Source organism: Medicago sativa, chromosome 7 (genome assembly GCF_051527215.1).
Source record: "Medicago sativa cultivar Bolivia chromosome 7, Bolivia_mono, whole genome shotgun sequence".
Taxonomy (NCBI): Eukaryota; Viridiplantae; Streptophyta; class Magnoliopsida; order Fabales; family Fabaceae; genus Medicago; species Medicago sativa.
This window is the reverse complement of record NC_140755.1, coordinates 81,479,856-81,495,938: the sequence shown is the minus strand read 5'-3', so window position 1 is coordinate 81,495,938 and position 16,083 is coordinate 81,479,856. Positions and strand designations below refer to the sequence as shown.

General features: G+C 34.5%; 1 protein-coding gene and 1 long non-coding RNA gene across 2 annotated transcripts; both read left to right on the top strand.

The window, feature by feature from the left end:
• Window positions 1-520: 520 nt before the first annotated feature.
• On the top strand, window positions 521-3,108 carry LOC146909155 (uncharacterized). Its single transcript, XR_015020310.1, has 2 exons — window positions 521-952; window positions 2,868-3,108. It is a non-coding gene; the product is annotated as an uncharacterized LOC146909155 (long non-coding RNA).
• An 8,365-nt stretch (window positions 3,109-11,473) lies between these two features.
• LOC146909154 (zinc finger protein CONSTANS-LIKE 14-like) lies at window positions 11,474-15,724 on the top strand. Its single transcript, XM_085723463.1, has 4 exons — window positions 11,474-12,202; window positions 13,984-14,124; window positions 15,010-15,269; window positions 15,484-15,724. The coding sequence occupies exons 1-4, from the start codon at window positions 11,537-11,539 to the stop codon at window positions 15,587-15,589; spliced, it is 1,173 nt and encodes a 390-aa protein (XP_085579589.1). The 5' UTR covers window positions 11,474-11,536; the 3' UTR covers window positions 15,590-15,724.
• The last annotated feature ends 359 nt before the right edge of the window (window positions 15,725-16,083 follow it).

Sequence of the window (16,083 nt, the reverse complement as noted above, 5' to 3'; positions counted from 1 at the left end):
ATTCCAATTAATATCACTTATTCGGTAGCTCAGTTGGCGGAGATTTATATTCATAATATTGTGAAGTTGCATGGTGTCCCGTCGAGTATTGTGTCGGATAGATATCCGAGGTTTGCTTCGAGATTTTGGAAGGGCTTGCAAGAAGCTTTGGGCTCTCAGCTGAAGTTGAGTTCAGCGTATCATCCGCAAACAGATGGTCAGTCAGAAAGAATGATTCAATCATTAGAAGACTTGTTGAGGGTGTGTGTACTTGAGCAAGGTGGAGCTTGGGACAGTCACCTACCATTGATAGAGTTCACGTACAACAATAGTTACCATTCGAGTATTGGTATGGCACCTTTCGAAGCTTTATATGGTCGAAGGTGTAGGACTCCTTTATGTTGGTTTGAGTCGGGTGAAAGTATTGTGTTGGGACCTGAAATAGTTCAGCAGACTACAGAGAAAGTCAAGATGATAAGAGAGCATATGAAAGAGTCGCAGAGTCGACAGAAGAGTTATCATGACAAGCGTAGGAAAGACCTTGAGTTTCAAGAGGGTGACCATGTGTTCTTGAGAGTCACTCCTATGACCGGTGTGGGTCATGCATTGAAGTCCAAGAAGTTAACTCCAAAATTTATTGGTCCTTATCAAATATCTGAGAGAATTGGCACGGTGGCTTATAGAGTCGGGTTGCCACCACATCTTTCGAACTTGCATGATGTGTTTCATGTGTCGCAACTTCGGAAGTATGTAGCGGATCCTTCACATGTTATTCCTAGAGATGATGTGCAAGTTAGAGACAACCTTACGGTGGAGACTTTACCTTTGAGGATTGATGATCGCAAGGTGAAGACGTTGAGAGGCAAAGATATACCTCTAGTGAGAGTTGTTTGGGGAGGAGCAACTGGTGAAAGTCTTACTTGGGAGTTGGAGAGTAAGATGCAGGAGTCATATCCTGAGTTGTTTGCTTGAGGTAATATTTCGAGGACGAAATTCTATAAGTTGGGGAGAGTTGTAACACCCCATTTTTATTTAATTATTTTTAGTAGATGTGTGAGTATTTTTATATGAATTATTTGTTAAATATATGATTTTATGTGAAATATGTGTTTTGGGTGATTTTATGTGATATATGGTGTGATGCTATTTTATTATATGATTTATAGAGTTGTGTTTTATTTGAATGAATATTGTCTTATTATTTGTTGAAATAATAGGAGAAATAGAAATAGGTAGAAATAGTATTTATTTTAGTTAATGAGAATTAAGTAAATAATTATGAGAGTTTAGGGGGAGTTAAGTGAGAAAAGGAAAGAGTTATATTTTTGAGAGTAAAAGAAAGAAAAGTGAGAACAGAAACATTTTCACGTACAATTGAGAAACAACTGGTTTTGGAGAGGAAGAGGAGAAGAACCAAGAGAGAGCTAGGAAGGAATCGATTGTTGTAGCTATTCGTTCATTTTTGCTGAATTAAGGCAAGGGTGGGATTCCTTTCAATAATCGTGATATATAATTTGAAAATTGATGAATTTGTTGTTCTTGGTTTCTAGGGTTTGAGAAGTTATGATAGATGATGAAACTTGTTGTTGAATTGCATAATTATATGTTGTTTTGTTCCCTATGTTGTATACTAAACCTGTAAACATGTTTCTAAGACAATTTGGGTGATTAAGGGATCAAAGATGGGATTTTTGGGTGAAACTATGTTGAAATCGCACTTTTGAAAAGCTGTTTTTTTGACTTGGTACTGTCAAAAACGTGGCACGTTTTGGGCATCGTGGCACGATTTTAAAATGTCGAAAGTTGGGTTTTTCTGGTCGTAAAAACGTGGCACGTTTTCCAAAATCGTGACACGTTTTCTGCAAACTTTTTCCTCGATTGTTCACTGATTTTCACCCGTTTCTGTGTTGAATTAGCTTTCGGTGTAAACATGAAAGTTGTAGATAATTAAGTTAGCTTTATAATGGCCTTGGTTTGGAGTGGAAAAGATTTGTAGATTTTGAGTTATGATAAAAATAGTTCAGGTGGGTCTTCAGAAAATTTTAAGAAAACTTAGCATAACTAATCTCTAGTTAGTCCAAAAAACTTATGGTTGGTTTTCCAACTTCAAACTTAAGTGTTAGGGATTTAGTTGAGGTGTTTTATGGATATTTGACTTATGTTCTATTGATCAAAACTTAATTGCTTTTGGGGGATGTTTTAGACTTTGAGATGAATGTAATTGATTTATATATATGCTATGTTGTTGATTTCCGTTGTTGACGTTGTTGCATCATCTAATGTCAAAGTTGGGGAGTGTGTCATAATTGTTTTAGGCACATATGTTGTTGTTGTAGTCGCTGTTGAAGTTGTATGTTGATATACACAAGTTGAGTCCATTTGCATACTCACATCTGTTGGGGGCTTATGCCCTGGAATGTTCATCATTCAACCCGTTGGGGGCTTATGCCCTGGAATGTTTATCATTCACCTGTTGGGGGCTTATGCCCTGGGATGCTTTAACCATCCAAATCGTTGGGGGCTTATGCCCTGGAATGCTTAGCATTCAACGCGCGTAGATTGGTACCACCTGCATGATGCATTAGTTGTTGTTGTCGTAGCATTGTTGGGTTGTGTTGTCGTTGTAGCATTGTCGAGTTGTTGTCGTTGTCGCATTGTCGAGTTGTCGGTGTCGTTGTGGATAATGTTGTTGTTGTCGTTGTTGCTGTACCTTGTTGCTGAAAATAATTATGTCGTTGCTTATGTGTTTATTTAAATACATTATTAATGATGCCTGTTGTGATATGCTTTGTTGTTTTCATTAATTTGATGAATTATATATTATTATTATTGGATAAGTTTCTCACCCCTTCTGCGTATATGTTGCCTCGACCGTGGGTAATGTGCAGGTACTGATGACTTGTAGGTTTGGTCGGCTCAAGTGTCTAGGGCTCTGATACATACTAGGATGGGGAAATCGTTGCGAATGTCTTCTCATTCTTTTGTGTATCACATATTTTGGAAAAGACTTGCTATTAGAGTTTATCGTTGTTGAAAATAAAGTTGAATTATGTTGGGGCCTTTGTGCCAAGATTTTCATTAATGTTGAATTTTGGTTGAAATTATATTTTAAAGAATTATTCCGCTGCAGTTTATTAAGATTCTTTATGTTGGCCTTAAATAAATAGATATTTTCTATTTATGAATTTTTGAAAAGTAGTGTGACACTCCGTTGTGTGATTACTCTGATTATAATAATTAATATTACGTGTGTTGGGAGAACGGGGTGTTACATTATACCATTACACATTTAATTTTATAATGGTTGGTGAAAGAAAAACATGTTGTGAAGAACACCATAGAGAGCAGGAAGAGATGAAAGAAAGAGTGTTTGCAATGAGACTATGAGAGAGAATAGGTTGATGGCTTGTATTTTGTGTGGGTGAACCATAATAAGATATGGTGGATGGTCAAATCTAATGGTAAAAAAAAAGTGGTCCAACTTGGACCAAAACTTTAGGTGGTTCAAACTAAATTATTGTCTTGCATTTATCTATTTGAGCCCTGCACCAATTTTCTTTTCTATCAACAATTTTATTGGATAGCCACAAGTAACTCATTTTAATAAATTTGGTGACGACTTAGTTTTTTCTAAAGATGTTAAAATTGAATATATTATCAAATCAAAATGTTCTTCCTAACACAAGGTGTGACATGCCAAGGAACAACATAAAAGTCTGAACAATATTTACAAAACAGAAAATGGACAAAAAAACGACAAATAAACAACCAAAGAAATAACAACTAGCCTGCGAGTGGACTAAGCCACCATCCATGGTAATTGAAGGGAAAATGAATAAATTTCGCCTTCAACCATGAGAAGGAAAGTAACTTAATTTTATCCACTAATCGCATTATCGAGCATTCTTTACCGTTGAAAGTCTTGTTATTTATTTCTTTCCATATTTCCCAAATAGTAGCAAACCAAATAACATGCAAGATAGATTACCGCACCTTAGAGCCACCACCGCCAAAACTAAAATGAGTGAAATGATCTGTTGCACCATACGAGAGGACCGAAGAGATACCAACCCAACAAAGAATAAAGTGCCAAACAGAACCAAAAAAACAACAATGTAAAAATAAATGAGCGGCATTCTCCAGAGAGCCACACCCACTAGCACACAGACAAGAATCATCATATATAACACCGCTGATTCAGGTTATCCTTTGTTGGCAACCTATTACAAAACAGCCGCCAAGCAAAAATCACAACCTTCAAAGGGACATCCTTATGCCAAAGCAACTTCACATCCACCAAAGTGTCAACAATAGGCTGAACAGTCAGAAAAATATATGCACTACAAACATAAAAGGCATTAGATATTTCCAAATTCCAAAGCCACGTGTCCTCCTTGTCAACCTGCAAAGTCATAGTTTGGAGTAATAACCTAAGTTCCCCCACCTGCTCCTCCTCCCACGCAAACAACATCCGCCTCCACTTCCACGCCCCACCGTCCTCCCCCCACCCCAACTGATACGTATCAAACACCGACATCCATTTAGACACCAGCAACTCAAACAATCAACTGAATTTTTCCTTAAGAGACACACCACCTACCCACACATCCGATCAAAAAAAGGTATGTTTCTTGTTCCCCACAAGGCGACAAACATGATCACTAAACCACTCCTCCCTACGCAAGGCAGCGATGTCGCGCCACCAAGCCGAAGCATCCATCCCACCATCTAACAACCGCCCTCCCTCCGCACCATACCTCGCCAACATCACCCTATACCATAAACTCTCCTTATCCACCAACACCACTTCCCTAATAAAGCATTGCTAAACTTCCCAATTCTCCTTACCCCCAAACCACCAACCTCCTTTCTCAAACAAACAGAGTTTCAATCAACCCAAGTTATTTTCCTTGCCCCCCCCCCCCCCCCCCCCCCCCCCCCCACCACCAAAAAAAAAAATCAATTTAAAATAGATTTAATAGAGGAGAGATACCTGAAGGCATGGTGACGATTTAGTTGTTATTGAACAACCCTCGAATATTAAGTCGTGACTACTCGCGACTTCCATGAAAGGATATTTAGAGAGTCAAGCCTAACTGAGAGATCATTTGCTATAACTTTTTTAAGAAAAAAAAATCACTTTCAAGAATATTGCATTTGTTAGTTATGACTTTAAAAAAAATTCAAAAAACAACTTTAAATGATAAGTTGTTAAGAGCAATTTCTCACAAAATAAATTTTTTTAGCAAAGAGAAAATAAATGTCAAAAGGTGAAGATTATTTTATAAAAAAAAAAAATCATTTTTATATCGTATATCCAAACAAATTTTTTTTTAAAAAGTGAATTTTATCATGATACACAAACACAAAATAGGTTTATTTTTTATAAATAAAAATAGATTTCACTTTTTGTTATGCTTATTTCTCTTTTAGTTTTTTAAATTTCTTTTATGAATTTATAGTAAATTTTTTTTTTTTTGAGGGACGTAAAATTTTATTTTATTACCGCTATATTATGCATTTTTTTTTTAAAGAATTATATTATGCCTTGTTGAAATGTTGACTAAATATCATCATTATATTGTATACGCTTTAATAGACCAAATTTTCTTAATTTTTTCTTCTCCCTTTGACGTCATTTTTTTTTTGTAAAAAATAAAATAAAGTCTTTTAACATCAATACCCAAATGAAGTTTAAAATCCAAACAAGGTTCAGCATCACATCTACCTTCATCATTCCTTAAATACATACATGTGTATTTTAAAACTCACACCATAATTTATTTTCTTTGTCATTTTACCTTTGTTATTCTTCAAATTTTTCTTCTCTTTCTCTTAACTATATTATAGAAAAACAACTACAAATGGCCATAACCGTAGGTCGAAATTTCAAGGACTTTTAGTGTTTCAAACGCCTAAAACAAGTTAACGGTTGTTTATTGTAATAAGTGCATTTGTGGTTTCCAATGTCGTGAAGGCATCTATTACAGTAAATGACTCTAGGGTTTATTGTTTTAGATGTTTGAAACATTAAAAGTCATTGTTGTTTCGACAAACCATTTGTGGTTGGTTTCTATAGTGTTGTTAAGAGGGGGGAAAAGAATTTTGAAGAATAACAAAGGTGAAAAAACAAAACAAAAAGTTGTGGTGGGTTTTGAGATACAATTGTGTGTAATTAAAGAATTGGGGTGGTAGAATGTGGTTTGAACATTGTTTGTATTTGAAACTTCATTTGAGAAATGATGATAAGAAACTTTTTTTCTTTAGAAAAAAATTGGCCAAAAGAAGATGAGAGGAGACGCTGAAAGTTTGTGGGTGGGATGTATCATGAACACGGATATCACTTGGGTGACATTGTAGTTGGTGATATTGATGATATTGGCCAACCACATGGCACAAGGGAGAATCAAAGTACAGCTTTGTGTTACCCCATGAACACAAAGATAACAAGGGAGAATCAATGCGCTTTTAAGTACAGCTTGCTTGTATGTTTTTTTTTTTTGCCCCTTGAACAAAAAAATATTTGTCTGACCCAATTTGACATTTATTTATCAAAACACCTTAGTTAGGGTCTTTTTCTTTTCTTTTTTTGTCGTTTAGAGTGCAAGTATAAATTATCGCAACAAGTAATAAAGAGTACATAAAGTACCTATCCCACGAGAATTAGAGTGGATAAGTTCTAAGTGTTTCTAAATGCTAAGTTTAGTTATTTAAGATCCCAAATTACAAATAACAAAGATAAGGTTTAAGATACTAAATTAGAATGCATAAGTAGATAGCATGTAAAAAGGATTTAGAGATTCAAGTGAAAAAAGTGTGGTTAAGGAATTAACTTAATAAAAATAGAGGTTTGTAAAATTTAGAAAGCTACAACTCTGAGATAGAAGTTACAGTTTTGTACAACTTCCTGATGAAAAATGTAGAGAGTTATAGCTTCGCAAAACTTTATGAGGTGGCCTTTGGGGTCTCTCAACTTAGCCATCATGTTAAGCATGTGAAAACACACATTTCGGGGTACAAACACAGTACTTAACATGCAACATCAATAGGTTGGTCATCAATAGCTCTCCATCTTGGGAGAGACCGAGCCTTGACCTATGACAAGATCAATCCTTGTTAGATCTCAGTGGTTCCAGTCTCTTCCAAGATATAGTTTGCATTCAAGCAGTCTTTCTTGTTCCCATCTCCTCTCGGTACTTAGGCATGTAACTCATATTAAACAAACAATGTTATTCCTGTCTCTTCTCGGTCTTAAGAAATTTGGCAATGAATATAAAAGTAGCCAAGTTTTGATTACAAAGATTATCATTAAAATAGTTTGTTTAAAAGATCCTTTAAAGGTTGTAACTAATTGAACTTGCCAACATAATTATCACACAACCATTCTGTAACCACAAAAGTGGTTTAGTTTATAATGAACATAAACACAAAAATATAAATGGATAAGATAAGAGGTAAAAACATAATTGCATAAATCATTAGACGAGATTAGAGTTTACAAAAGAGAAATTAAAATCTTTTAAGGATGAAGGCGAGTCTTTGCAGTACTCATTCAACAATTTACTTCAATGACTCTAAAACTCTAAGACTTAACTACCATGCTTTTTATATGAAATGGATGAAGGTATGAAATGAAGAGGGATAATTTGAATCTCTAAAGATGATGGGTAAGGTTGAATGGAGGCTGCTGCCTCCAATCTCTATTCTATTGAACACATTAAACCACTTGCACACTTTTGCAAATGAAGGCATGTTGTCCTTTTATTGTACAAGTCATTTCTTATCCTTAGTGTCTTTTTGGTCTTTTCCATGTGATGGTCTTTGCCTTAACCATTAAGCATATCAATACACCTTATTCATTTTCTCTCAAAAAAAAAAAAAAATCCACCTTATTCATTTGGTGTACTATTTGAGATTCCCTAGTCTTCCTCTCCAAGCGCAAGATGTTTTGGGCCCACTTAGTGCACATCTAATAAAAACTAAGTCTTATATGTCGCAGCGTTGTAGCTTCCTACATTGTCAAGATGTGTCATTCAGTGCTTTCTCCTACGAGCTGTCGGCCTTATCTATTGGAATCAACATATTCATTCTTCCTCTTACGACATTCATTGGAACCAACTCATGCAAATTTAGTCTTTAAGACTTACAAACAATGGACCCAAGGTCGTACATTGTATGACCCGTACCGAGAGATCTCGAACGTTAGTGCTCCAGACTCATTTCCAGCGTTGCATCTTCTTACATCGTTAGCATTCTTCACAACGTTATATCTTTGAATATCTTCACACGACATGTCATTCAAACTAACACTAGAAAGTATAAAATGTTCATAAAACTCAAATAAACATAAAAAAAAACTGAAATAAAGATTCTTAAAACAATAAAAGACTAATTAAACTAAATAAAAGATAAATAGGCTTTGCATGCACTTGAGGATCACATATAATGAAAGACAGATGTAAGATAATAACCTACATATATGTCGGTTACCATTGTACTCCCTCCGGTCCTTATTATAAGAAACAATTGACTTTTTTGGTTCATAGAATAATTAATGTATTTTGTTATAAATATAGACTAGATACATCACTTACTAAATGAACCTAAAAAGTCAACTTTTTCTTATAATAAGGACCGGAGGGAGTACAAGACATGCATACAGAACAATAGTTTGAAGTAGAACAACTTTTTTGCACGTTACATTTGAGTAGATTATAACAAGTCTCTACCGTTAACTTATCTTATGTTTGTTTATTTAATTTAATGTAATTTTATCTTCATATTATTTTGATATTGTATTAAGTTTTATTTTTAATGAAACGTTTATTTTGTCTCGTGTATTAATTTGTTTAATTGGCATTATAAAAATTAATAATAAAAAGATAATCTTCACCACTAAAAATCAACAATGCAATACCATAAAAATCAATAATAAAAACATATTTATAATTTTGCCTCAATGATTTGATTTTGGTTCGAATTTAAGAGCATATACAATGAACATATCTATTTTTTATACTTAATTGAGTCTCATGCATATACATCACTCATTTATAATTTTTAATAGAGAAATGTTAACCATTGCCCTTGGGGCATTGGTTAAAGTACTAAAATAAATAAGTTTACATCGAAAAGTGGTGTAATCATTGATAAGAAAAAAGTAAAGACTTGTATTTTCAAGACAAAGTTTCTATTAATGGAATCCTTAACCATTTCCCTTAGGGCACTGGTTAGCAAGACCCTTTTTAATAATAGAGAAATGATATTTGAACATCCATTTTATGACAACTTTTGTGACAACTTTCTCTCTCATACTCACATTACTTTTTACTTTATCTCTATATTGCTTTGGTTTTCGTGCACATACCAACTTTTTCTTTGTAAATTATGATTGTCCCAAAAGTTGTCAACCAAATGGTTGTTCAAATAACACTCCTCTTAATAATAATAGATGTAGATATTCAATCTCTCAAATCCAACACCTCACATTAATAGGTGAGATTCATCCGTTTGGGATTGAGTAATGATATTTGAACAACTATTTTGATACAACTTTTGGGACAATCTTATTGTTCTCTCTTCTCATTGGTCAAAAACAATGGAGAAAGAAAAAGAAAGAGAGAGAATAAGAAGATAATGTAAGTATGAGAGAGAAAGTTGTACAAAAGTGGTTGTACAAATATCATTTCTCTTTTGGACTAGAGGTCTAAGAGCATGATTATCGGTGCAAAATCACCGTGGTATTACTGAGCAAAATGAATATGTGTCAGAAAGCAATTGATATTTGGCATGAAAGCAAGTAGCAAAGCTTAGCATAGTAGCAATGCATTACCATCAACTTTTAACCGACAAAGTATTACTTTTGATTATTTTTAGGGTGTGTTTGGCAGCAAAGAGAAAGTGGAAAGAGAGAAAGAGATGAGAAAGAGAACTAGAAGAGAGAAATAGATGAGAAATAGAGTAGATTTGATAGGTTGTTTGGTATAAGAGAAAGATAAGAGAAATTGAAAAGAAAGAAGTGTTGATTGTTTCAAAAAGTACAAAACTACCCTTAGATATAAAAAGTTAAACAACTTAATTTTTTTAGTCATATTAACTTAATTATTCAATTGAACCAAAAAAAAAAGAAGAAATTTAATTAAAATAAACTTTCACATTTTTCTCAGTGCTCAAATGGTGAGCCTCCAATTACCGAAAATAAAAGAAATGGCGCGTCTCCCAACACTTCTTTTTGGCAAAAAAAAAATGGTACATCAACACAAGAAAATCAAGAAGGCAAGGGTAAAAATGGAAAGTGAAAGAAAAATGTTCACTTCTTGGACTTTCTTCGCTGTTGAGGAGAGAACCAAAAAGTTGGTGGGGTCCACCGATTTTATTCTCTCTTCTCTTTTTCTTTGCTCAACCAAACAAGAGAAGTCACCTCTTTCTTCCCTCTTTCTCTCTCTTTTGTTTCTCTCTTTTCAAAATCATCTCAACCAAACACAGTTAACAATTGATAAGTGAGATTATTAATTAGTACCTCCGTCCCAATTTAATTGACACAATTTTGTTTTTGTTTTTCACACATATTAAGAAAAATGTATAAATAAAGGGGAAAGTGGAATATATTGTATTGAGAATGATAAAAGTAGTATTATTTAGTGTTATATTTTATTGGGAATTGTGAAAGTTGTATTGAAAATTGAAATGAGTCAGTTATTTTGGGATACTTTTTTTAGAAAATGGGTCAGTTATTCCGGGACGGAGGGTATTATATTGTTATTGTAAGATAAGTGGACCCATTTTAGAGTTTTAGAGGGGTGGTATGGATATTTAGAAAATATAGTTGAGTGGTTTAAATAATTGGAAAGTGTAAAGTAATATAATATATTACTCCCTCCGGTCCTATATATAAGAAAAGATTCTTTTTTTAGATACATTGAATAATTAATGTATCTCGTTTACAATGAAGACTAGATACATTGATTATTAAATGTATCTAAAAAAAGAATCTTTTCTTATATATATAGGACCGGAGGGAGTATGTGGGTCCCATTTATACCATCCATTTGGGTGGCATGGATGTGGTTGCTCTCAGAATGTGAGCAGTCATCAACGCTCATACGTCTAACTACGACCACCTGTCCAAACAGTTTCGGGCAGCCCAAACACCAAGAAGTACCAACTCCCTTCCAAAAGGCCCAAAGTCCCAAAAACTGTCACACTGTCACTCAATCCAACAAACAAAACAAAACCACACAGACAACACTGAATCTCTTCTGTACATGAAGCAAGTAGCAATAGTAAGAAAACGCACATGCAATCAAAGATTCACTACTACTCCACTTCATCATCAAATCATATCCAAAAAGTGACCAAAATATCTTTTACCCTTGTCCCCACTACACACTAGTCCTACCTACATTACATTACTCACTTTCCTCATGCTTATCATGTGCCATGCTTATGCATCTTCATACACACATAAAATAAATAAATAAATCTAACTAACTTCACTATACTAAATTAAAATCTTCTTCATCCTTCTTTCTTACAACCAAAGTATTCTCTTAAAACGATGTCGTTTCCGTGTGACTATTGCGACACAAGAAACGCAGTGCTATATTGCAAACCAGACTCCGCGAAACTCTGTTTAGTTTGCGACCAGCACGTGCACTCCGCAAACGCACTCGCACTCAAGCACGTGCGTTTCCAAATTTGCCAAAACTGCAAAAACGACGCCGCTTCAGTTCGTTGCTTCACCGAAAACCTAGTTCAATGTCACCGCTGCGATTGGAACTCTCACGGCGGCGACGACGACAACCCCACCTCTTCATCTTTCCACCACCACAACCGCCGCCGTATAGAAGGTCTCACCGGTTGTCCTTCCGTTCACGAGATCGTTTCTACTTTGGGACTTGATTTGAAGCCGAATGACTCCGTTTTCGTAGCGGAATTTGAAGGTCCGGTGGTTCCGGTTGTGAAGAATAGGGATGAGGTGTATGAACAGGTGGTGGAAGTTGCGAAGAGGAAGAGGAATTTGGAGGAAGATGAAAATGAACTGAGATTCAATGATTGTTGTAATGATGTTGATGATTTGTTGTTGCTTCAGCAAACTCCGTTTACTTCTTTGCTTAATTTTTCGTCTGAATTTGATGTTGGTGCTAAGAGAAATAGTAATGATTATGGAAATGAATCTGGTCTTCTTCTTTGGGATCGTAATCCCACGTATCAGCCTCCCCAGGTTTGTTAATTTGTGTTTTTCTTTTTTTTTTTGTTACATCTGTTAATTTGTATTTACGTTAACCTTTTTAGATTAATCAACTTAAGATATATTATAATCTTTCTTATAAATATATGTTTTTTTTAAGATTCCCTCAAAAAAAATGTTTTTTTTTAGATAATAGTAGTTTTTTTTAGAGGAAGATAAGTAGTTGAAAAGGGATAATTGTTAAAATTAAGCGATAAGTGTAATTTTATAAGAATTACTCTCTCCGTCCCTTAATGTAACCCCCTTTGCATTTTTCACATTTCTTAAGAAAAGTTGTCAGTGTAATTAATGTGTCTGTTTTGTGTATTAATATTACCAAATTATCCTTTGTTTGTATGTGTATTAAATTTGACTATTCATATTTCAAGACAAGTTAGTAGTATTAATTAGGGGTATGTTTAGGAAAAAAGTAATAAATGCATCTAGTAATTTGAAAAGGGGGTTACATTTAGGGACAAAAATAAAATCAAATGGGTGGTTACATTAAGGGACGGAGGGAGTATTATTTATTTTTTTATAAATCGAGAATATATTTTAATTAGAAGCTTCTAGAAGCAAATATAGATTTTGCTATGATAAATGAAGTTTTGTTCCTTTCATTGTGGTTAAAGTTTAATTGCATTAAGACGGAAGTCCTAGCTCAATTGGCAAAAATGCCGAAATGGCTAGGCTAGACGATGTGACGAGGGTTTGAACCCCCTGGTTTCCCCACTTGTGTGTGTGAGTTTCCAAACGTGATTGTCATTTCGTCGATTTTCGTCTATCTAAAAAAAGGTTTAGTTACATTACCAAGGTTCGATGGAGTTAGATATAGAGGAAGGGGTTAGACTGCGTGGCAAACAAAGGTTCAATCCTTGTCAGGAGAGGAGACCTGGATTGCCAGTCAAATATTTTACACATTCACAAGGTCGGCATATCTGTGGTCGTTGCATCGAGATAGAAAACTTCAAATTTTAACACAGATATTCATATTTATTGTCCCACGGTGCCTTGAATGTTATTACCTCTGGTGGAGGGAATCTCTAGGAAAATTGTTTAATTACATTTTTAATGACTGATGGGTAAATAATGAATTTGAGTAAACTAGGCTGCATTGTTGGTTACTAGGTGAATGAGGTAGCATTGACATGAAAATTTGGTTTATTTTCTTGTGATTATAGATTAATAATGTATGATTTTGTTCTGAACTTTTACTCTTGTTAATAGGCTTTTAATTTTACTGGAATGAATTTTTCTCATTAGTTTCGGTTACTAGGACCATTGCACCTCCTTACCATTCTTTGCTAGTTTCCCTTCCTCTCTATCTGGTACTTGCGTTTAGTCTTACTTTTTTATTAAGATTGTTAATTTTAATTGGTTAAAGGGTGATGTAGGGCTGCGTCAATCTCTTGAAAAATATAATACTCCTACTTGACAATGAAATTGGTCATTTTTTAGCCTAATGTGTTGTTATCTTGCATTATCATTTTGATAACCATCTTATTTGCAGCTTTCTGTGATTGCGTGATTGAAGCAAACCAACATATGCAGGAAGAGCATTATTCTCAATGTAAAATCTCAGTTGAGATCTTGGAAAATGTTGTTTTGTTTATCTTACCCTTGTACCTTCTTTTGAAATATTTTTGCCTGTCCTTAAGTTAGGGCCATTTAAGGTCATTGAATTTTTCACTCTGCATTAATTGAGTTTATTACGGTGTACTGCTTCAACTAACATCATGATATATGTTATAATTAGTCTTTGTACGTTTGTGCAGGTCTGGGATTTTCAATTACAGAAATCAAGAGATATGACATATGATGGTGTGGAAAATGCTTCCTTATCGATTCCAAAATCATTGCAAGATGTGTACAATATGAATTGCTCAACATTTGGTGATGATATTCTATCAAGAAATGTAAGCCATTCTTTGTAGATTTTAGTTTTTCAATTCGTGCCAATTTATAATGTAGAAAAAGTTGAACTGCGAGCTGCAATTTCTGACAGAAAAAATAATCTCAAATTTTGGCGTCTGAAATTCTAACACACTTAACAATTTTTCTGGCATTAATTCAACTTTTAATATGGTACAAGGCTGCATATGTGCTCTCTTTTTATGTGCATCTCTGTGCTTAATGTATTAGGAATCACCAAAAGTCTACCAAGGAATTAATACTACCCTACTACTTGTCAATTGCTGTAAAGTGAGAGTCATTGAATTGCAAACTGTTTAAGGAAATGTGATTTAAATGGTTGAGTGGATGATGCAAAGGCATAGTAGTGACTCTGCATGATTGATTCAAGCTCTTTAATGTAAGGACTTTGATGGAATATTCAAATGTTCTATTCTATTACAGTAATATACTAGTATGAGGTTCTAAACATTTTTATTATAATGAAATCTTGAATTTTTCTTTTTTTAAAAAAACCAATTTTGAAAAAGAAAGTTGCGTGGGTTTAATAGCTTGGAAAAGGAAACCTATACATACAGAAAAAACTGTGGGCCTACATTGCTTTGATTCAATGTACAGAGTTCACATGGGGTGGGGAGGGACAATAGAGGTCGGCAAGATTTTATTGCCCAAGATTCATAGCAAATCTTCCAACTTTAGTTGTACCTAGTTCAACATTAAAGCTACATCAACTGCACTGTTAAGTATTAGATAACATATTATATTATTATAAGCACTATTTCCATATGATTTGGCCTTTATTTACTACATTGTCATATATTGCTGTCATGCTTGGTTTATCTATAGGGAACCAATGCTTGACCAATTGTTTGTCTTTGCAAAATTTGCAGAATCAATCGGATCAGTCATCATCAAGCCATGTGAAGAAGAAAGTAGAAAGCAACAAGAAAACTAGAGATGGGTTGTCTTCTGAGTCCAAATTGATTGAATCCATAACATACAGTGGCGCCGACAGTGTACCAGTTATGGAACATCTTTTGAGTGGCAGTGAAAATGTTAGCAACATAAATGCCAAGATTGGCTTGGAAGAGCACACAAGGAATAGAGGGGATGCCATGTTACGGTACAAGGAGAAGAAGAAAACTCGAAGGTACTATTTCATGTACTAGATGAAACCTCATAAGCAAATACAAATGAATATGTATAGAAACCTATACGATTACTTATCCAAAATTGAATGATTGGGGGGGCCAACTACAAAAAATAAAAAATATAATATAAAATTGAACCCCAAGTTGAAAATAATAATACACTTGGAATATGCTTACTTATGTGCTTATTTTGTGGCATCAAACTTTGCACAGGTTTGACAAGCACATTCGCTATGAATCAAGGAAAGCTAGGGCTGATACGAGAAAGAGAGTGAGAGGGCGATTTGTTAAGGCAACTGATGATATTCAAGAAGGATGAGTTCCTTCCAAGAAACCTCATCCCATGGCATTTCCCTTGTATGTGTATACCTATAATATTATATATATAACAGGTTCTAGTTTTAATGAGGAATTCTGTCAGGATTGATTTATTGATTTGATTCTTTCTTGGAAAGTGATTTAGATGAATTTTCATTAGTAACTAAACTTGCCACATTATCAACTGACTATAAACTTTCTCCATTTCTACCTATAAACTTGCTGAGTCGTTAAACCAACACTCCTCTAACCATCTCATCACACTTGCCACATTATCAGTTAACTCTCATCCACCTCGACACATTTCTTCCTTTCAGTTTAGACTTTCATACAAACTAGCGTATTTGGGCTCCCAACCTAAACCTGATCAACTCATCATTGGGCTTGGAGGACCTATGCTCCTCTTTTGCTAACTCACTCACCATTGGGTTGTCCTAGCTCAACCCTGTATTCGCTACCTCTTCTAAGTTGTCAATGTTTTTTCCTCCATGTTTG

What these genes read in the sequence shown, in the direction of transcription:
- LOC146909154 (XM_085723463.1), top strand. Translation starts at nt 11,537, where the DNA reads ATGTCGTTTCCGTGTGACTATTGCGACACAAGAAACGCAGTGCTATAT. An exon ending in CCACGTATCAGCCTCCCCAG is followed by an intron (nt 12,203 to 13,983) that starts GTTTGTTAATTT and finishes ACGTTTGTGCAG; the next exon opens with GTCTGGGATTTTCAATTACA. An exon ending in GAGAAGAAGAAAACTCGAAG is followed by an intron (nt 15,270 to 15,483) that starts GTACTATTTCAT and finishes AACTTTGCACAG; the next exon opens with GTTTGACAAGCACATTCGCT.